Source organism: Mytilus californianus, unplaced genomic scaffold, assembly GCF_021869535.1.
Source record: "Mytilus californianus isolate M0D057914Y unplaced genomic scaffold, xbMytCali1.0.p SCAF_17, whole genome shotgun sequence".
NCBI classification, from domain to species: Eukaryota; Metazoa; Mollusca; class Bivalvia; order Mytilida; family Mytilidae; genus Mytilus; species Mytilus californianus.
In genome coordinates this window covers 8,341,351-8,363,784 of record NW_026262659.1, presented here as the reverse complement: position 1 = coordinate 8,363,784, position 22,434 = coordinate 8,341,351, and the positions used below count along the sequence as shown (strand labels likewise).

The 22,434-nt window shown below is 32.6% G+C and overlaps 1 protein-coding gene across 27 annotated transcripts in view; it reads left to right on the top strand.

Moving 5' to 3' along the window:
- The window catches only part of LOC127726333 (vascular endothelial growth factor receptor 1-like), a 255,073-nt gene that overhangs the window by 191,802 nt on the left and 40,837 nt on the right, over nt 1–22,434 (top strand). For 2 of the 27 annotated variants that reach the window (XM_052233690.1, XM_052233675.1), the window contains one exon: nt 19,675–19,698. The exons of 23 other annotated variants lie outside the window; for them this stretch is intronic. In XM_052233690.1, coding sequence (XP_052089650.1) covers nt 19,675–19,698 — 24 coding nt within the window. Of the gene's footprint in view, nt 1–17,873; nt 17,901–19,674; nt 19,699–22,434 lie in introns of all 27 variants that reach the window. 2 more of the 27 variants (XM_052233676.1, XM_052233686.1) reach the window with 2 other exon arrangements.

The window sequence follows — 22,434 nt, the reverse complement described above, 5'->3', positions numbered from 1 at the left end:
CCAAGTACCAAACACCATTAAGATACGACACCTTCTGACGTGGTTCATGTCTTGGGAGACAGCCACATGAAAATATGGTTGGTTTTAACTCTTTCTTTTTTAATATCAAGACTTTGTGTACCTCAATCAGTAGACTAAGGAAATGACCACAAAAGAACATACAATAAACACCAATACATGGAAAACATGTAAATGTGTATGTTATTTAGGACATTGTTTCTAATTTGTTTAAAATAACATCACTTAATACTTCATTCGCTCCAAAGTACTGAATTGTACATGAAAATGAGTTTTATTTTACATAAAGAATATTTCAAAATGAATTATTTCCCTGTATATAACGGTTTATAGTTAGTAAGTAGATAACTATGTAATTAGGTCCATTTTAGTTTTTGAACACACCTTCTGTCATAGTTTTATTTTCCCATTACTCCTTACAAGCCCATTATTGTTGTTTTGAATTTAAAGAATGTGTTTAAATAAAGATTCTAATATGACGTCCTTATTTCTTTATTAGCACAACATAAATTTGACACATGCGCACAAACTTATTGTTTACATTCTTGTTATTATCATGTGTACACTTATAAAATACATATATTTAAGCTGTTTACATAAAATTTGTTATATATTGTTATTCAAACAACATATATTTACCCTGCAATTATTGTTTAAACTTATAAAATATGAAAATGTAACGTACATAATTCATGGGGAGGAAACGGGAACAGTGAAACATTTGTAAGGTATTTTTGTACGCTTAGACCTATAAAAATACCGTTTTTGTCCTATTAGAATCGAAATAAATCCTTTATGTCATGCTCTATGCTCATTTATAAGTAGGCAATGAAATGAGCATAGAGCATGACATGAAGGAATAATTTCTTAAATAAAGGAGATGAAGATATTGTTAATGTGAAGGCAATCCAACAACACAAACAACCAAGAGACATCTTGTAGTGAATAATAGACATATTGTGGTGAATAATAGACATTTGTGGTGAATAATAGACATCTTGTAGTGAATAATAGACATCTTGTAGTGAATAATAGACATCTTGTAGTGAATAATAGACATCTTGTAGTGAATAATAGACATCTTGTGGTGAATAATAGACATCTTGTGGTGAATAATAGACATCTTGTGGTGAATAATAGACATCATGTAGTGAATAATAGACATCTTGTGGTGAATAATAGACATCTTGTGGTGAATAAAAGACATCTTGTGGTGAATAATAGACATATTGTGGTGAATAATTTACATCTTGTAGTGAATAATAAACAAGTATCTTTTAAAAAATGTCAAGCTCTAAATTGTCCAAAGTCGATTAAAAAAATTGTGAATAGATTTAAGACAATTTACTTAGATTTTACTCAAAAGTCATGTAATGGCTTATTTCAGTAAGTAAATTTGGTCGCATTACCATAGGGTTGGTAGTCGATATATTGATTGATCTTCTTGCTTATTTAGATTTGCAAATGCCCATAAAGATGCTTATTATTAATACTGTTGCATATAATATAAAATAAGTAGTTGTGGTATGATTACCAATGAGACAACTATCAAGAAGAGTCCAAACGAAGCGGATTTAAGCAACATTAGATCACATTACGGCCTACAACAATGAGCAATGAAATACAGACTCCTTATTTGGGAAAGGCACATATAGAATTTGGTGGTGTTAAACATGTTTGTAAGCGCTCAGTCCCCTTACCTAGGACAGTGGTGTAACAGGACAACTTAAGAATAAACTTTAAAAATCAGATGATTGGAGTGTAATACCACGGTTCGTTATGATGTGTTGCACTCAATATTTATCTGGAGAACATAACAGTAAGTATGCAATAACCCCCCCCCCCCCCCCTCCCCCTTTCCCTTTATCCCCTTTCCTTATCATTTTACTGTTCACGGTACACATTGTTTAATCAATAACAGTCTACACATGCTACTTCATGAGTATCCATTGATATCTATTTAAAAGATAAAATACCTAGAAAAAAATTACAATGTAGCATCTATTAAAATATTTATTCGAACGGATAACTTCAACCTTAAAAATTGACGATTGCAATATGCTTTTAGCTATAATAACCTTTCGTATCGGAATTCTAGGCCTGTTTCTTTTATGGAACTTTGTGTTTCCAAGATAAATAGAGCATTAAGTGTTCGTTATAAAATGACTGAATTAATTAACTTATTCCATATTCATGCTTTTTTAGAAAAAAATATTTAATTAGTATATCCAGGTTACATATGAAAAATCCATTTGTTGATACACCAAAAGAATAACAGGTATTACCAAAACACGCCCCACCCCCTGTTTTTGTCTATCTTTTCTATATGCCGTAATACATTTTCATGTTTTGTACTTGAAAGAGTATTTAAAAACTGTTTAAACATTTTATGCCAACAGCTTTATAAATATGACTTTGGAAAAATGCCTCTATAGAAGATTCTGTTTTCTTGTAAAAGTGACCATGCATGACTATATCACGGCGGCCAGCTTTCTTTGGTGGGAAAAACTGGAACAAAACCATCGATCTTGTAATTTATATGCGTCATTGTATCCGATACTAGGGACTCTGCGGGATTTACAGAAAACCATCATATCATACAAAATAAATATATCATTCGAAATCTTATGAGACGTGAAATTGAAAAAAAAATGCATTTTTACAGAAGCAAAACGTGCCTATGGTCATTATTCCAATCGGAATAGCATCAGATTTTCTTTTTTTGTTTTAATCGTGTAGACAGAATGATAAACCAACATTTAAATGATTATCTCCCTTTGATATTTCGCAAATTTACGTTTCAAACTTTTTTCACCTTTTTCACGTTTTCACCTTTAGGAATGTTAATTTCGTTCGTGGTTTTTTTTGTCATCACTTGAAATTATCATATTTGTTTTGGAAGACAATCAGTCTTCCCATATAGCGTGTTGTAAACCTCCTGTATGCAAAAGTTCATGAATGATATCCTTTTATAAAGCCTTACATTATCATGATTATAGTCTTAACTGTTTAAGTCGCCTCGGATTCAAAATAGCGCACATGGTTTCTATACGTATACATGTGTGATGTATATATTCAATGTTACAATAAAGACAACCAATAAGCTATGATATGAATTAAAACATGCTAAAACAAAATGTTTGAAAACTCAGTATTTTCTTCAGTATGCTCCTTTGAAAATCACTTAATATTCTAAAATATAATGAGGAATTTTTCGTGTCAACAGGAGAGAGAAAAAAAACAACAATACATATTCTTTCTTTTGTTTGTTTAACGTGAAAAAAACTTGGTTGCAAATAACTTTTCCTTTAACCAGCGAAAGAAGCGTTCCTTTATATCCCTTTAATAATGTTTCTCAAAATAATGTTCGTGCAAGAAATCAAAATGTTAGCTTCCACGGTCTATTAAATGGCAATCAAAATTTGAATTATTACCTGAAAATATCATGATAACAAGCCCATTATATACTCAGAAATAACTGCATAAAAAAACTTTATATGTGTTACGTATAAAGCGATGCGCATGAGGAACTTCATCATGTTCGCCCATGTTCATGGTTTTAGTGCAAAACAATGAATCACTAGAAACCAAAACAATGGATCACTAGAAACCATGACAATGAATCACTAGAAACCATAACAATGGATCACTAGAAACCATGACAATGAATCACTAGAAACCATAACAATGGATTACTAGAAATCAAAACAATGGATCACTAGAAACCATGACAATGAATCACTAGAAACCAAAACAATGGATCACTAGAAACCATGACGATGAATCACTAGAAACCATAACAATGGATTACTAGAAACCAAAACAATGAATCACTAGAAACCAAAACAATGGATCACTAGAAACCATGACAATGAATCACTAGAAACCAAAACAATGGATCACTAGAAACCAAAACAATGGATCACTAGAAACCATAACAACGCTTAAACAATTATAACATTACTCTAAAGACGTAGGCTTAATTTCTCCTGAATTTATTTTACTCCACGGTCATATTCAAAAATATTTTACTAATATTTATAGTATCACAGTTTTAACTGTGTTCTTTGAGATTTTAACAACATGACAACGTATTTCTGAATATATAAGAAAATTATAAACGTCTAAAGATGGCTAAAAACTGCAACTTTGATGGCTTTTGACAAATTTTGAGTATTTTTTTCCAAAACCGATTAGAGAGTCTTAACCAAAACAAAAAACTACTGGAAGTAACGAAATGTATTGTCTTTCAAGAATAATTAGTTCATATTGGTTAACGATGCCTTATAAATCTTTTAGAAAAAATACAATATTGAAATTCTAGTACTTTTCAACAACTTCCAATTTTCAACCTCTGAGTGAAACGAATACAAGGGAATTAGGTCCTACCTCTTTTAATTACCCCCCCCCCCCCCCCCCCTCACACACACACACACACACAGACACACACACACCATATCCATTCTTCCCATCAAAAGATGGAATCTCTTTTGAACTTCCTCTTAACAGGACATTTTTCTCTTTACAATGGCAGACTACTTAACTCTACTTACGTTGGTCAATTCTGAATAATATCCCTTCATGTTTATAGTGTATGTATATCAGTCACCGAAAACGCAGCACGAGGTCAAAAGTGATAACATCTAAAGAATAGGATTGTTTTTGTTTTACTTCAAATTTTGTGATTATGATATGAGATAAACATTCGGTTTTATTGATGTTTTCTGAATGACATTTTTCTGTTTTTTTTTTTGCATTATGACAAAATAAGTTGCAGAATAGTAAAGCGTTCCTCTTTGCACAACGAAATCCAAAACTATGATAAAAACTGAAAACAACACTTTATGAATTGTATGCGTTCAAAGCGCTTCCGTAAACTACAATAAAAAAAAATGGAGTGGGGGAATAAACACAAAGTGTGTTTATAAAAGAATGAAAACATAGAATTCATTAATATGAAAAGAGGGATGCTAAAAAAAGTTTTGTAGGATGATTTAAATTTTTTTTCTAATTATTTGATTTTGATCATTTATATACTGGTAGTTTGCGAATTTGTTTGAATTTGCTGGGAATACGTCAATGAGATAGAAACCGACAACAGAGTTTAATCAAACTTAAAATTCCAATACGACCTTAAGTCGTTTATAATCATTTTTTTGTATGCTGATTATCTTTAAAAGTAAATGTAGGATGTCTACATAAAAGCACATGTCATATTCTGAATCAAAACCATGAATATTCTTTATATAATGATCTTGTTTTTGTTTTAAACTTGACGAAATATAGGAACGAATCAACATAATCCGGAGGCCGGAGGGGTTTCTTATCCAGACACGCCGTATCCCGAAATGTATAACTAACTTACACCCGATGCTAAACCCTATATTTGTTTACATGGAATATTAGATGAAAAAGAACAGACAGCATTTTTATTGACAATATCAAACCATGATTAAAAAAAAGATTTTTTTTTTAAATGATTGAAACCCCACTAGTAACCTTACTTTGACGATCTTCATTCAAACTTTGACAAGTGAGTAGATTTTACAAATGTCAAAGTTGCCGTTTTGCATATTCCCGTTAATTCCATGTGCTAATATGGATAAGCAGGTCAAGGTTGGCCGTATCGTGCATTCTTATTATAAAAAAAATACATCATGATCCTTGTATGCAGTTGTCAATATGGACGGGTATAAGACGGACGACATTTTGAGTCAGGCGTTGGATTTTGCAGAAGTGCAATATTTATAACCCCAAAGTACTTACATGTATCAGTTTAATGAAGGTAATCAAATTCATAAATGTATTTCACATGTTAGGGTTTTATCAAAAAAAGCCTCCTTCTTCTCAACATTACACAAACATTCATACTGAGGGATAGGTGTGTTTGGATTAGAAACCCGACGACCGGACACGTTAACATACAAAAATACAGATTGCATATGTAGGAACCCCCTTTTTTGGACAATCCAAAAAGGGGGGGGGGGGTCCGGGGGTACCGGGGGTTGAAACCCCCCTTTTTTAACAATCAATGCTTTTGAATGGGACAAATGGCTGAAACCCCCCTTTTATCCTGGGTTGGCACCCCCTTTTAAAAATGGCTGGATCCGCCCCTGGTTGCCATCATTAGTCTTCAACAATCCAAACATTTAATATTTATTTTATGATTAAGACTTCTTGTATGTTTTTTTAATTTTAGTTCATTTATATGTTTTGGCGTTTAGTGTGACGTCCATTTTCACTGAACTAGTACACAATTTTATTTAGGGGCCAGTTGAGGACCACCTCCGGGTGCTGGATTTTCTCTCTGCGTTGAAGACCCATTGGTGCCCTTCGGCTGTTGTCTGCTCTTTGGTCGGGTTGCTGTATCTTTGACATGTTCCCCATTTTCATTCACAGTTTTCTTAATCCAAATGAAAACTATATGTTTTTAATGTATAATTCAAATAAATTTCTTTACATGTATATTCTTTAAGACATTGCCTTATGGGATTAAAATTGTAGCTTCAAGCATAGGCATATTTAAATGGTTTTTTTTTTAATTCAAAATAGATGCTAAATTTTTTTTTCGCTATTGGAATTTCCTGAAAATATGTTTTTTTATATGTTTTGAAACAACTTGTAGTGAACACTATTAGTAATCTCTTATGTTCATGCAAGTAAAAAAAAATAGATGCTAAATTTTTTTTTTCGCTATTGGAATTTCCTGAGAATATGTTTTTTTATATGTTTTGAAACAACTTGTAGTGAACACTATTAGTAATCTCTTATGTTCATGCAAGTAAAAAAAAACAATTGCTATTGTTATGAATAACAATGGACTGTGCATTCGGGATGTAGAAGCAGGGGTTTCCAGAAACCCCGCTGGTCACACCCTGTTGTCAAAATCCATTGTTATTCGTAACAATAGATCTATTCAATATACACTTGTTTCAGAAATAGAAACTATCAAGTATAACAATAGAACTGGGGTGTAAAAGAAAAAGAGTTAACTGGTTTTTCTGTCATGAATTAAGTTATATAGATACAATGGATAAGCGTGGATTCTTGAAAAAGTTTTGTTTTTCTTAAATCTACGTAAGATTGTCAATCCTGAATAATATCTCTTCATGTTTATAACTGTATGTATATCAGTCACCGAAAACGCAGCACGAGGTCAAAAGTGATAACATCTAAAGAATAAGATTATTTTAGTTTACTTCAAGTTTTGTGATTGATATATATGAGAAAAACATTTGGTTTTATTGATATTTTCTGAATTACATTTTTTCTGACTTTGTTCATTATGACAGCTTGATTGCAGAATAGTAAAGCGTTTCTCTTAGTAAAAGGAAATCCAGAACTATGGTTTACTACAATAAAAAAATCTAAATAATGTAAGGGAAAAATATAGTGTGTATAACAGAAAGAAAACAAAGATAACATTAACATAAAAAAGGCGATGCTAGAAAAAGATTTGAAGGATGAATTACATTTTTTTTGTAATTATTTGATTTTGGTCATGTTTATACTGGTGAGTTTTCGTATTGTATAAGTTTGAATTAGAAAAGACGTATGCGGGGTATGCGCCAATGAGATAGAAACCCGACAAAGAACTTAACCAAACTTAAAATTACCATACGACAATTCAAATCGTTTATCATCTTATTTTTGTATGCTGATTCTCCTTCCTTGTCCCGGGAGAGAATGTTGCATCCAAAAGTATATGTAGGAACTACATAAAAACACACGTCATATACCGAATCAAAACCCATGCATATTCTTAATGTAATGTTTTAAACTTGATTGATATTGTTGGTTACAGCAATCCGATGAAATACAAGGAACGAATCAACATAGTCAAAAGTCTTCTTAACAGTTGTTTATCTTGATAAGTTGCTACGGAAAGTATTTTTGAGAACATTTACATTAATGTAGACTATTTGTTTGGAATTACTAGTTTATCATTGATTTAAAGATTTTGCATTCATAATTTATCAGATCATGAACTGTAATTTATTCATACTTCCGTTATTTGAATTTCTTTAAATTTCATAACGAGTCATCTTTTGTTTTTTAGATCCCGATTGTTCACATATTTCTCCTAACATTTCTACATTTTTATACACGAGGTTCTTGATGGGGTATACATAATAGAGAATAATGGCCGAAATAAAAAATGAATAGAGAAAAATGAGAAAAAAATTAAGAATAAAAAATAATAGGGTGCTGAAATATAAAGAATAATTGTGCAAAATAAAAGAATTAGGAAATAAAATTCTGAATACAGAAATGAATGATGTACAGAAAAAAGAAATCATTTAATTATAGAAAAAAGTAACAGAAAAATTATTTTCATGAGAATTTTACAGAATAAGCGTCTCTTTAAAGATAAAGAAAAATGTCCTAAATATTTAAAGAATAAATAAATAAAGGACCCCAATCAAGACCCTCGTACACCCCTGGCTTTCAAACGTTGAGGATTGAGTGTTTCTGATGAAGGACTGACAAAATAGTATACCATCTCTCCTTATTTCTATACGATATTACCACCTGAACAAATGGGCGCCAACAGTGATGCGTACAAAGAACAAACAAATACAACATGAATGTGGATACATTTACATATAATAATGGTACTTGTTAAGTCATACACAGATAGTGTAAATTGTTGTTAACGATATCTAACAAGAATTCTACCACATGCTTAATAATACTACTGGTATATTCTTTGGTTGACAAGTGCCTATGAATAAAGTTGCAGTTCGTCAAACCAGGGGGAACGCATTCATGACCTTATAGAGGATACAGGTTTACTGTGACTATTACCTAAACTTTGCATAAACATAGAATTATTATATCTCCATATGTTTTTTCTATACAATGTATTCCACAGACTATTTGCCAGTCAAAAGTTTCAAAGACAATTTCTCCGGTCAATAGTTTTATAATCATATTTCCTACTTTTCATATTTATTTTTCATTTGACAACAATGACTTCATTGACTATTCATGTTGCTCGGACATTTGCGCATGGTAACGTAAAATTCTGAAATATCGAAAATGGTATAAATGTGTCTGGCATCGCCATTTTAAATTTATATATTACTTACCAGGAGCAATTACAAAATAATTAAATAAATGACTTAAATATTTACAAATACCACACGGGCCAAAAAAAACCCTTATTTTTTAATAATTTATGAGGGTCATCTTGTGAATGCATATGTGGCTATTTGTTTTTTCCAGATTATGTATGTAGATTTTTAAGGAAGTTGTTTTGTTCGGTTTAATAAAACACTTAATGACTGGTTATGAGGGTAATATCAAGTTTGCTGTCCCTTCGATATTAACTATTGCCCTCGGCTTCGCCTCGATCAATAGTTGGTATATCAGGGAACACAAACTTGCTATTACCCTCATAACCGGTCAATAAGTGTATCCTATGACACGGCGGGCGCTACATTGACAACAATTTCGCCAGAATTAGCATTGTTTATATAAAACTTTACGACAAAAGAGACGATTTTTTTATCAATTTTCTTTTTTTCCCTCTTACGATGTTTATATTTTCCAACTCGTTCGTTACATGCTCATACATGTAGTGACGTTTAAGATTTCAATGAACGTAATCACTCCAGTTTTTTGTTGGGTTCGTGTTGCTAGGTCCTTAGTTTTTTATGTGGTGTGTTATGGACTTTGTCTTTTTGTCGTCTTTCGTTGTCAGTTTATCATCCGGGGACTTATGAGCTTTGAATGTCCCATTGGTACCTTCCTCCTATATGTTTAGCTGGTCAATTATACCGACAGGAATTTCATTACCACAAATTACTTAAAACATTTACTAAATTCTTTCGTACATACAAAAATTTGTTTTTAAAGTTTTACTGTACATATAGAAACCTTATTACTAACAGGACATCACACCCTCGTGTTTACGGTGATGTTGTTTATAGAACACGTAAATGCAGATATGATAGATATAAGAAGATGTGGTATGAGTGCCAATGAGACAACTCTCCATCTAAGTCAAATTTATAAAAGTAAACCATTATAGGTCAAAGTACGGTCTTCAACACGGAGCCTTGGCTCACACCAAACAGCAAGCTATAAAGGGCCCCACAAATTATTAGTGTAAAACCATTCAAACGGGAAAACCAATGGTCTAATCTATATAAAAAACGAGAAACGAGAAACATCCATGTTAACGTATTTATCCTTTGAATAAACTTATTCTGAAAGGATACCAATTTAACACTATTGTAAGATCTTTCAAAATTGGCTTCATCGGTACTTACATTGATTTTGATTGGCTTCATCGGTACTTACATTGATGTTGATTGGCTTCATCGGTACTTACATTGATGTTGATTGGCTTCATCGGTACTTACATTGATTTTGATTGGCTTCATCGGTACTATCATTGATTTTGATTGCCTTCATCGGTACTTACATTGATTTTGTTTTTTAAAACTAAATATGTACGGCTATACAGTTAAGGACACAATCATTTCTGATTGAGATCTTGTCTTACTCCAAAACTACTCGAACAGAATTATAAAGATTAACGACAAAGATCGACAATATGTAAGTTTTACGGTCAAATTCACGAATGTGTTGCTCGATACGATGCGTCTGTGTCGTAATTCACTAGCATCATGTTTTCGCGGTTAACTGTTGTCTCAAACTTTCAGTTAGTAGGTTCTACATGGTATGTCGACGAGGATGAAAGGTGGAAAACTTGAACAGCCGTTAGGAAATGAGGTAATGTTGAAAAGGGATATATATTTTGCCTTGCAACAAGACGCGAATGGATCCACCAGAGCTTTGTAACAAGGGTTCTTTTCATAAGTAAATATCGCGGTACCCTCCCAACAATAGACATCGGATCACACATCCCTATTCTGACTGGAAGTGGTTGTTCATTTATAAATCCACAGCCAAATGGACACCACACTTAAGCAAAGGTAAATGCTTAATGTGAGAAGTTCAAGGATGACCATATTTTTATACCCAATCCAACTCCTGGAGATCTGGATAGAGGGATGCCGCTTACAAGGACGCACCAATGGTTCTAAATTGTTTTTTGAACGTTTGACGGGTGCCTTCTTGATTTGGTTGAACGTTATGAAAACAATAAGTGTAGCAGAAACTGCCTACGTTCAGGACAACCTGTGCTTGTCCCGGTTGTTGTGGGGTTTATGTTGCTCAATCTTTATATTTTCGTGTAGTGTTTTGGACCTGTTGTTTGTTTGTTCGTTTTTTTTTTTGTTACGTTGCTGGCTGTCTTTCCTTGATTTATTGTTTGTGATTTCTTTTGATATAATCTCTTTTTTGCTATTTTACAGATATGTAGATATGTAATGTTGTGTAAAATGATATATAATGGACGTGACATTACTATGTAGACAGTACGATAGTTAGATATACCGCGTAGCCCGGTTCCCGGTATGATCCATTGTAAACTACCCAACTCAGGGTAAGATCTCAGATAGTTACCAGGTAACGAGAGTTGGCGTATTGGCGGGAGTATAACGCATGTACTAAGACTTAACCAGAGACATATTAGGAGATATTTGGTAAGTTAGTACAATTAGGAGCATTGCATTGTATTAGTAATATTATTATTTATTGAGTGATAATACTCGGAAATCACATCACTGGCGCTTGGCGAGCAGGGTTTGCTGTGTTAAAAGGGACGATTTGATCGAGACACAGACGTGAGTACGTCACGTGTAATTGCGAAGTTCATATTGCTATATTTGGTATATTATGAAGTGTTTGAACACGGAAATAATATAAGCATAAAAAACTTGCGTTTATTACATTGTTTACAAAATTTACTTTCGATAATTGTTTCACGTTTTGCTAAAGTTAGCCGTTTTGTGTGGAAATTAGTCAAATAGCCGTTATCAGAGCAAATTAGAAGAATTAGCCATTTTCAGAGAAAATCAGCCGTTGTTTCTGTGGTTAGCCACATTGCACATACACATTATTATTTTTTTTTTCTGGTTAAGCAATCAGTGGTTTTATTGAATTGTATTTTTGTTATCATAACATAATGGCAGACTTAGCTTTTCAGAAGGAGCGTACAAAGATTAATAGCTGTATTTATGAAGAATTATTGTTGTTACCTGATGTTGGAAATGTCACAGCTGACAAGATTATCTCTTGCTGCCGTCCCAATTGTTTTGTGTGCTGCTGTGTATTTTGGTTACGTGAATAATCACGTTTTTCAATGTGCACATTGGGCCCTTGCTGCCATCCCAATTGTGATGTCTGCTGTTGTGAATTTTGGTTACGTGAATAATCACGTTTTTCAATGTTTTCTTCAACATTTAATCCGATACGTGGTTTAGTGTACCGTAATTCATCTTTGAATGTTGTCTGGTCTAAACTGTCGATCACTTGAAATATCTTGAACTTTATCCTGGTCATCATACTTGGTTTGTAGTAATGGTTTTCTTTCATCAGGTCTTGACAATTTTGTTGAATACTGGTGGTCCCAAAAGTTTCAGTAAGTCGAAGTCTTGGTATTTCAGAAAGATGCTCAAGCTGAATATTACCATATGTCTCTCTCAAAGAGATAATCTTGTCAGCTGTGACATTTCCAACACCAGGTAACAACAATAATTCTTCAGCTATTAATCTTTGTACGCTCCTTCTGGAAAGCTAAGTCTGCCATTATGTTATGATAACAAAAATACAATTCAATAAAACCACTGGTTGCTGAACCAGAAAAAAAAATTAAAAAAAATTATGTGTATGATGTGTGTATGTGCTATGTGGCTAACCACAGAAAAAAACGGCTAATTTTCTCTGAAAATCGCTAATTCTTCTAATTTGCTCAGATAACGGCTATTTGACTAATTTCCACACAAAACGGCTAATTTTAGCAAAACGTGAAACAATTATCGAAAGTAAATTTTGTAAACAATGTAATAAACGCAAGTTTTTTATGCTCATATTATTTCCGTGTTCAAACACTTCATAATATACCAAATATAGCAATATGAACTTCGCAATTACACGTGACGTACTCACTTCTGTGTCTCGATCAAATCGTCCCTTTTAACACAGAAAACCCTGCTCGCCAAGCGCCAGTGATGTGATTTCCGAGTATTATCACTCAATACTAATATTACTAATACAATGCAATGCTCCTAATTGTACTAACTTACCAAATATCTCCTAATATGTCTCTGGTTAAGTCTTAGTACATGCGTTATACTCCCGCCAATACGCCAACTCTCGTTACCTGGTAACTATCTGAGATCTTATCCTGAGTTGGGTAGTTTACAATGGATCATACCGGGAACCGGGCTACGCGGTATATCTAACTATCGTACTGTCTACATAGTAATGTCACGTCCATTATACCATTTTACACAACATTACATATCTACATATCTGTAAAATAGCAAAAAAGAGGTTATATCAAAAGGAATCTCAAACAATAAATCAAGGAAAAACAGCCAGCAACGTAACAAAAAAGACGAACAAACAAACAACAGGTCCAAAACACTACACGGAAATATAAAGATTTAGCAACATAAACCCCACAACAACCGGGACAAGCACAGGTTCTCCTGAACGTAAGCAGTTTCTGCTACACTTATTGTTCCCGCCGTGTTACACATGTCAGGTACAAAATCCGTTTATACAGCGCATTCGATAATGTCATTAACGAGAAAAAGTAGAAGGGATTGTGGGTACAACAAGGGGAACATATTTGGTCATCTTAGAAAAAAGAGGGACGAAAGATACCAGAGGGACAGTCAAACTCATAGATTGGAAATAAACTGACAACGCCATGGCTAAAAATAAAAAGACAAACAGACAAATAATAGTACAGAAGACACAACATAGAAAACTAAGGACTAAGCACGAACCCCACCAAAAACTGGGGGTGATCTCAGGTGCTCCGGAAGGGTAAGCAGATCCTGCTCCACATGTGGCACCCGTCGTGATGCTTATGTTATTACAAATTCGGTAAATAGTCTAATTCAGTAGGTCACATTCGTGAAAAGGGAAGGGTATTGTAGTTACGACATAAGGAACATATCCGATATCATTTGTGAAACGGTTATTCCATAACGGTCAACCAACTCGTGATGGCGTCCGTAAAATTTACGAAGGAATGATTTCAACTTCACCATTTGGAACTCTTGGTTTAATAGCTTCCTTGTGAGCAGCAACCCTCTATCAAGGAAATCATGATAGGAAATACAAGCCCGGGAATATCGTATCAATTGGGAGATATATACTCCGTATGCAGGCGCTGCTGAAATGTTGCTACATAGAAATGGAAAGTTCACAATTGGGAAGCTGAAATCATCTTTTGTCGTAAAGTTTTGTTTTCAACCGACCCTCATTGTCAATTTCTACATGTAAGTCAAGATAGGAGGCAGACTTATATGTATCTATAGTATCCTTTATCTCTAATTCGATGGGATAGATTCGTTCAACATAGTCACCAAATTTTGTATTATTTAGTGAGAGAACATCATCTATATAGCGGAACGTAAAGTTAAAGGATATTGCTAACTTCTTATCTTTCTTCCTAAGAAGTTCCTGTATGAAGTCAGCCGCCTCATAATAATAAAGATACGTTCAGCCAAACCAAGAAGGCACCCGTCAAACGTTCAAAAAACAATTTAGAACCATTGGTGTGTCCTTGTTAGCGACAACCCTCTATCCAGATCTCCAATTTGTCTATGTTAGGTGCCGAATTGTCTAGGTGCCTAGTTATGGTCCTTGCACTTTGAAAATTCCCTCAAAAAATTAGTTTTTCCACACTTTTTGTTCGTCATGTTTGAAGATACTGACTTGATATTTGTGATATAGTTTACACCATGACAAGTTATAGATCAAGTTAGCATTTTGATCCAGTACAATGAACTCTTAACCGGTAGGGGACTATGTATTGCCATGCAATACTCTCAGAATGCTTGTTTAAAACATATTAGTGCATTAATATACTCGTGCTATAATATGTTCTTTGGAAATGCAATGTAGCATTACCATTTTAATGCCATAATAAAAGAAAAATGTCATAATATCTTGATACTGTAAGGTTTTTCTTGAAAAGTAGTGCAGAAATTATTGCGTGCATTTATTATTGCCATTTTTGAAGAATTATTGCAAATTTAGGAAAAGCTACATACAGATATGTATTTGATATCAGAATGCGAGCTCTTATTATTGCGATACTCAAGTAGTCATGTTATTCGCCTTAATAAAAACCTTGCAATAATTTCTGAATCTACAGTATGTTTGATTATAATCAATCTGAATTTTAAGATCACAAAACCTGTAGGTAACTGCCTTTACAGCACATTTGCTCTTTGATTAGCTATTGCCATTACTTGGTGTCCATCGTTGTCGTCCTCTGTTGTGGTAAACTTTTTAAAAGATCTTCTCTGAAACTACTGAACCAATTTCAACCAAACTTGGAGTGAATGATCCTTATGATATCCAGAATAAAGTTTGTGTTTTTTTATTCCAGTCAGTCGACAACCATGGCCTTCATGGCATCAAATAAAACATAGGAGTAAAATGCAGTTTTTGGCTTATATCTCAAAAACTCAAACAGGTCAATACCTAGTTGCTGTGAAATTTTCACGCGAATCAGACAACCCATTTAGGAGTTATTGCCCCTGAAACAATATTTTTTCTGAAATTTCTCAGTTTTTGATTATTATCTTGAAAACTATTATAGATAAAGAGAAATGATAGATAGAGAGAACCTTCAAATGGCATGTTTAAACACTCATTAATATACATCTAACAGCATAATAATCATTGATGCAAGATGTACACAACAAATTACAGGTGAGCGATTCAGGCTCTTATGAGCTTTTTGTTTTAAGTTCACTAAGTCAAAGGTTAAACTGCAGCTTTAACTGTAAATTGGGGATATTTTTAGATAACAAATTTAAATCATACATTAAAACCTGTGTGGATAAGACTTCTCTGGTGTGAGGAAGATTCCTACTTTTGCCAGTAAATTTGTTAGGGAAATAAATTTTATCATCCTTATATTAATTGGCTTGTTGATTAAATACCACTTTACAATGCCTTCTCTACTGTTTGAACTCCTTCTGACCTTTAAGTTATCAGTCAGAGCAGATTATTTATTTTTTGCCTAAAACTGTTTGTCTAGTCTTTTCAGTAGTATATTTTTCAGACCTCTAAGTATATACTGGTATGTGGGAAGTTATACCCAATATATTTTTCATTAGATTCCAACTTATTAATGTATTAATTTAAGTATAAATTTGTTTATTGTAAATTTTACCTTTTAAAGAGCATAGACTTTAGGTAATTATTATTTAACGATTGCTGCAACTATTAAGCTTTTTCTATTAACAATACTTAGGACAAACATCACCACCACAGCCAGCCTTAGTAACAACTAAAACCACAGTAATAAGAGGTGAAGAATTTGAAATCCAGTGCAGGATTTATATTGACAGAAGAGCTGCAGTGTTTATGAGCTGGTCATACTCATCTAACGGGGTAAGGAAATAACCAATTGGTCATACTCATCAAATGATATACAGAAATAACTGCTGCACCTTTTTATCTTATAACAGTTCATTATAGAGGTTTTGAAACTTTCCTGGATTTTAATAAAAAAAAAAAGGGTATCAAGTTCCTGTCATGATTGTGGCTAGGGCTACCTTTTAGTTTTCTCTTTTGAATTATTTTACTTTTGTTTTTCGGGGCCTTTTATAGCTGACTATAAGGTATGGGTTTTGCTCATTGTTGAAGGCTGTACAGTGACCTATAGTTGTTAATTTCTGTCATTTGGTTTCTTGTGGAGAGTTGTCTCATTGGCAATCATACCACATCTTCTACATTTTGGTTTGTTTGTCCACCTGTAGATAATTCCTTCTTTACTTGCCCATCTTGTTGGTGATGGTTTCTTACATTCAATGATGTGTTGAGAAATATTTTACTTCTCACTGTTATCATAAAGTTTGACATTTTTAGTAAGACACATATAGTTTAACACATTTCTGTGGCAATTATACTTCCCTGACCTATTTTAAGCTTGAGTTACTTTGGTAAAGTTCTTTATTTCCATCTCTGGCAATTCCATTTCAAACATACAACTTGGTTGCCATGACCTACTTTTTATGCAAGAGTATTTTAATATTTCATATGTAAAAGCTATTATTGACATCCAATCCAGTAAATACATATATAACACAGATCTTGGACATGTAGTTCATCATAATCTACATCTTATTATTACCAGACCTTGGGTAAATCAGCATTAGGTTTGGCTGGTTTTTATTTTCATAAAGTTTTTTAGATAAGTAGTTTTTATTCTTCCAAACAAACCTCAAGAATAAGACATTGGAAGATTTTTTTGTAAAACCCTAACAAATCATAATTTTACTAATCCCTATCCTATTTGATAAAATTATTTCATTTTTGTCTCGAGTATATTGACAAACTATTAATTTGATAAAAACTCATTCCGAGGATAACAAGAGTAGCTAATATTTATTTAAAAGTATTATAATTTGAGTTTTGTTACAAGGTTGTAGGTATTAAGAATCCAGTGATTGTCAGGAAAAATGGATTGTTGAATACAGAAGTTACGAGTATATATTTCCCTCTTATTTGTGTTTGTTTCATTTATCACTAGCATGTCCTGCATAGTTTCCATTTGGAAATAAAAGTTTCACCTGTTTAATGAAACGAATTTTGATTCTCCTTCATTCCAGTTTGTATAAGGTTTACCAGTGATATGTTGAGTTACCCCCCTTTCATATAATTCTGAAGCATGAGTTATCTCCCTTTTCCACAGGTGTTGGTGCATGCTACATTAAACATTTTACTGATGTATAAATTTCTTGTAGAACTCCAGTAATTCTATTGAATTAGAGGTATGTACAACTGCTTGATTGGATGAACACCATTTTATTTTTTCTCTTCTGCTTATATCAATTGTAGAAGGGAAATTGTGTTTGTTTAGTTTGCTTTTACTCTCTTCATTGTTTTGTTTTACACTTTAGGTGCCCTAGATTATCTGTAACTCAAAAGTATTTTGATAATTCTTTTGATTTTTTGGATAAAACATATTATTGTTAATTTATGTTGCAACTTTATTGATAATTTGCTATCCAAATGTTTTTGTTTTGTGACCACTTGTTTCTTTAACAATTTATCTGTACAATTAATTTTGTCTGCTGTTTCTATTTAGACTGTTTGCTACAGAAAGTCAAAATAACATCATTTTTCAGAACATACCAAAAAAAAACCATCAAAATTATGTTAAATATAAAGATAGGTATATGTATTAAGATTATTTTTGGCAGGAAAATCTCTTTTGATTTCTTATTCGAAATGTTAGGACATAATTTCAATCTAAATGTAAGAAATAACAAGAATGCCAAAATACTTTTCAAAATGTGTTTCAAACTTTACTCTTAAATTGTAATAAAAAGAAATTAAGAAATTGCAGGGCATTTTTTTAAGGGAAAATGCCTGAGGAAATACACAATGTTACAAAATTAATGCTTTTCATCACATTTTAAGAAATCTCACAATTAAATGTAAACTAAAATGTCTGTCTCATCTGTTTTTTCTAACAAGGTGCCACCTAACAAAGGACATAGTATTGGCAACTAAAACAATGAAATTAATTGCAGCCTTAATTACATATTTACAAAGGCTGGAAATCATGTTACAGCCCTCAGATGATTACAAGACATAAGTCTTGCATATTTACGATGAATCTTCAAACTTCTTCCATTTCAGGAAAAACTGCGAATTAGTCTCATTTTGAGATTTCTCAATAAATTTTAAGATAAAAGCAACAGCCTTACCTACCTGTAAAAAGATGTTGGTTTGAGTGAAATATCTTTCCAGACAAGATTTTGCTCATATTTAATTTTGTCCAAAAACTAAATAAAAAATCTATTTTTGATCAAATACATCAACTATCATACTTGGATGATGTCAAAGAGACTTATTTTTACTACAGTGTAAACACTATATCATGGTATTAAATTTTTTAAAAGAAATGAAAAATTTAACATTATGCAATTTCAGGTGCCATATAATAGTTCATTCAAGCTTCCTCCTTTTCTATCTTTTGTTGAGTTTGAAACCCCATGAAATGATCAGGTTTCCATCCAACTGAAAAAAAAAGAAATTAGGACCAAAAGTACTTTCACATTATAAATGGGACTTGAAACATGTCACAGGTGTCAAAAAATGTATTGAAAACAGTTTTCAAACAGTCAAGAAGGTTTGTATTCTGAGTACTGATTTGATTTTGATTTTTGGTGTTTTAACGCCATTTTTAAGCACCACTTTTGGGCTATTTCGTGGCGGCCAGTTTTTATAGGTGGAGGAAGCCGGAGTGCCCGGAGAAAACCACCGACCTTTGATAGGAAAACTGACAATCCTAGTCAATTAAGATTGTAGTCGAGTGCACCCACACGAGCGGGGTTCGAACTCACAACCTCAGTGTTTACTGGCTAGTGATTACAGTAGTAACTACTTAGACCACTCGGCCACTGAGGCCCCTTTTGAGTACTGTAAACGATACATCAGGTATATAAAGTTATAAATATATATTTGAGTAGACATTTTCCAAGAATACCCTTATACATACAAATACTGTTGCATTGATATTATCTCCCCTGTTTCTAGCTTGAAGGACCAGTGGATCGTGGGGTAAGAGTCACTGCATGTTGTTCTTATCATTGCACTAACAACACATCAAGCATGTCAGACTAAAGTTTGCCAAGTTATAATGGCATGACATTTTTTTTAACTTCTATTTCATTTTTAGTTCCTGCTTGATTACAAATCCAAATACAATGTAGGTAGTAAGTTGCTAAAAGAAAGAGTATAATTGTAGAACTGTAAAGTTATCAAACATTTGATTTTTTTATAAATCTATTGGTAACCATGGAGATTTAAACAATCATCCTTCTAAGACTGAATGTGTGTGTAATAGTTTAGTCATTAACTAATTACCTGAATAGCATTTTTATTGTAAGTTCAGATATTTATACCCCCGCTTTAAAAAAGTGGGGGTATACTGTTTTACCTCTGTCTGTCGGATGAATATTTGTTCGTCGCATCTTTCTCACTCTGGAACTACATCATAAGGATTTCCTAAATTTGGTTTCAGGGTTTATATAAGTCAGCTATACCGCGTGATGCGTTTTCAGATTCATCACTCAACAACTTCCTGTTTACCGAACAGTTACATATTTTTACACTATTAAATTTATCCAGTTGCGGCGGGGGTATCATCAGTGAGCAGTAGCTCGCAGTTTCACTTGTTTTGTGTGCTTTTGTTACAGCAATTGTTGAACCATGGACAAAAATGCTAGATTAATTATTAAATACAAATAATGATTTCAAAATTTCAAAATTTCAAAATTTTTGCAAAACATATTCAGTTGCAATTTTAGCAATAATGAAAAGAACAAACATTTCTGAACTTACAGTTACTTGGGTGGGCCCCAACTTGTTAACCATCGACTTAAGATGCAATAGATTTATTTCCTGATAAAATTTAGTGGTTTGTTTAAAGCACAGTTAGGATAAACAGTATTTTTTACACAAAGTTTTACTCTGCATCAATTGATAAGAAATCTTTATATACAATTGACATCTAGTTATGCCAGCCTACTGTTTTGACCCAAAATTTACGGCTCACTTGACATTGAAATGTGAAAGTGTGAGCGGAGCATAGTGACCTATGAATATATTTTTGTTTATTTTATTTCAAATTCTGAGTAAAGAGCAATTTATTGTAGAAATATGTATATATATGATAAAAGAATTGGTTTACTGTCAGTGTGATAGAAACAGAATAGTAATTGGAAATGATTGTTAACAACAAGAGTAATTGTAACATTTTATTTACAAATAGTTGTTTAATCAGTGTTAAGTTTCAGTAGTCTTGATCATCAGTAACAAATGTCACCATTATATTATTATTTAACCATCAATTGAGACATAATTTACCCTCGTCATCATCATTTCACACTTAACATTCATAACATGTCATGTATAAGGCATGCTTCATCAATTAAACTAGGAGTATGCTTAGTATAGAGATATAACTTGTATCTCACATTAGTAATTATTTGCTGTATTTATGATTAGATAAATTATTTGTTAGTAATTTTACAGAATTTGTAAAATAGCAAATTTTCAGGTTTTTCACAAGAGCTGATCACAATGTAGTTTATTTGAAGGCCCATTGTCACTATCAGAGTTTTCTTTCACCAATATTGAATTTTTGAAGGATTTTTATTTATATAACGATAGTTAAAGAAAGCGTTTAGCAGAAACTTTGACAGACTTTGATAGAATAGAATCTAATCCTATTTTTCTTTAACTTTGATGGACATAGTGCAGTTAACAAATGATGCAATTTTTGGTTAAAATAAAAGCACATGGCAAAATTGGCAAAATTGGCGAAAAAGTATGATGAGCTTCAGTATATATATGTCATGCATTTATGAAAACCAATTCTGTAATGCTTAAATATTTAGACAGTGGAAATATCTAGTTTACAACTAAACTCTGCCTAATGAAAAGCTTTGTTTGTCTACAATCAATACAACATGCAGTAGTAATCATCTATTTTCTACTTATTTTTAGAGCTGCACTGCATCGATATAAATCAATCTTACCATTTATGCTGCTCATAAGTCAATTATATAAATAAAGTCTATAGTTAATTATAATTTGATTTTTTCAGAAATATGAGGAGAAAAAAACTTTAGAATTTGTAGTTTAACTAGTTAATTATATAACATAGGGAGATATGTGGCGTCATTGCCAACAAGACAACTTTCTTCTAAAGTCTTAAGTGACCTGGATTCAGGCAATATATGAGTTCTGTGTAGAAAAAAATATTTATTTCCGAATTTTACTGCAAACCTTGTATATATTGAATAATGTCTGTTGCAAGATACTAAAATCCGTGGTTGCCAAAAATTTATCTAATGTTTATAGGTAAAGATCATTAACATTGAATATGCAATACTAATGCCTTCATTAAACCGATGTTAAAAAGAAAAAGCAAGGTTTGTGTCAATGAGACAGCAACTCAACAACACAAGCAAACTAGAGGTTGGAATATTTTTTCAATAACAGACAAATGTCTATTCCTTTTATTTAGATTCTAGCTGTTATTAATGAATTAAACAGATTACCCCCCAAAAAGTCACTCCCATCATTCATCACCTTCCTGTTTATTTATACTGAATACTTTAGATCTCAGGCTACTTGGCGATTAGGGGGAAGAACTTGCTTTCACATCCGTATTACTTATAGCAGGGGTATCATCTGTGAGCTAACTACATGTACATCTTGTTTGATTGGTGACGAGACATTTTTCTGAAATAGGTTATCAGTAAAACAGTTGGAACTTAGTTGTTTCAC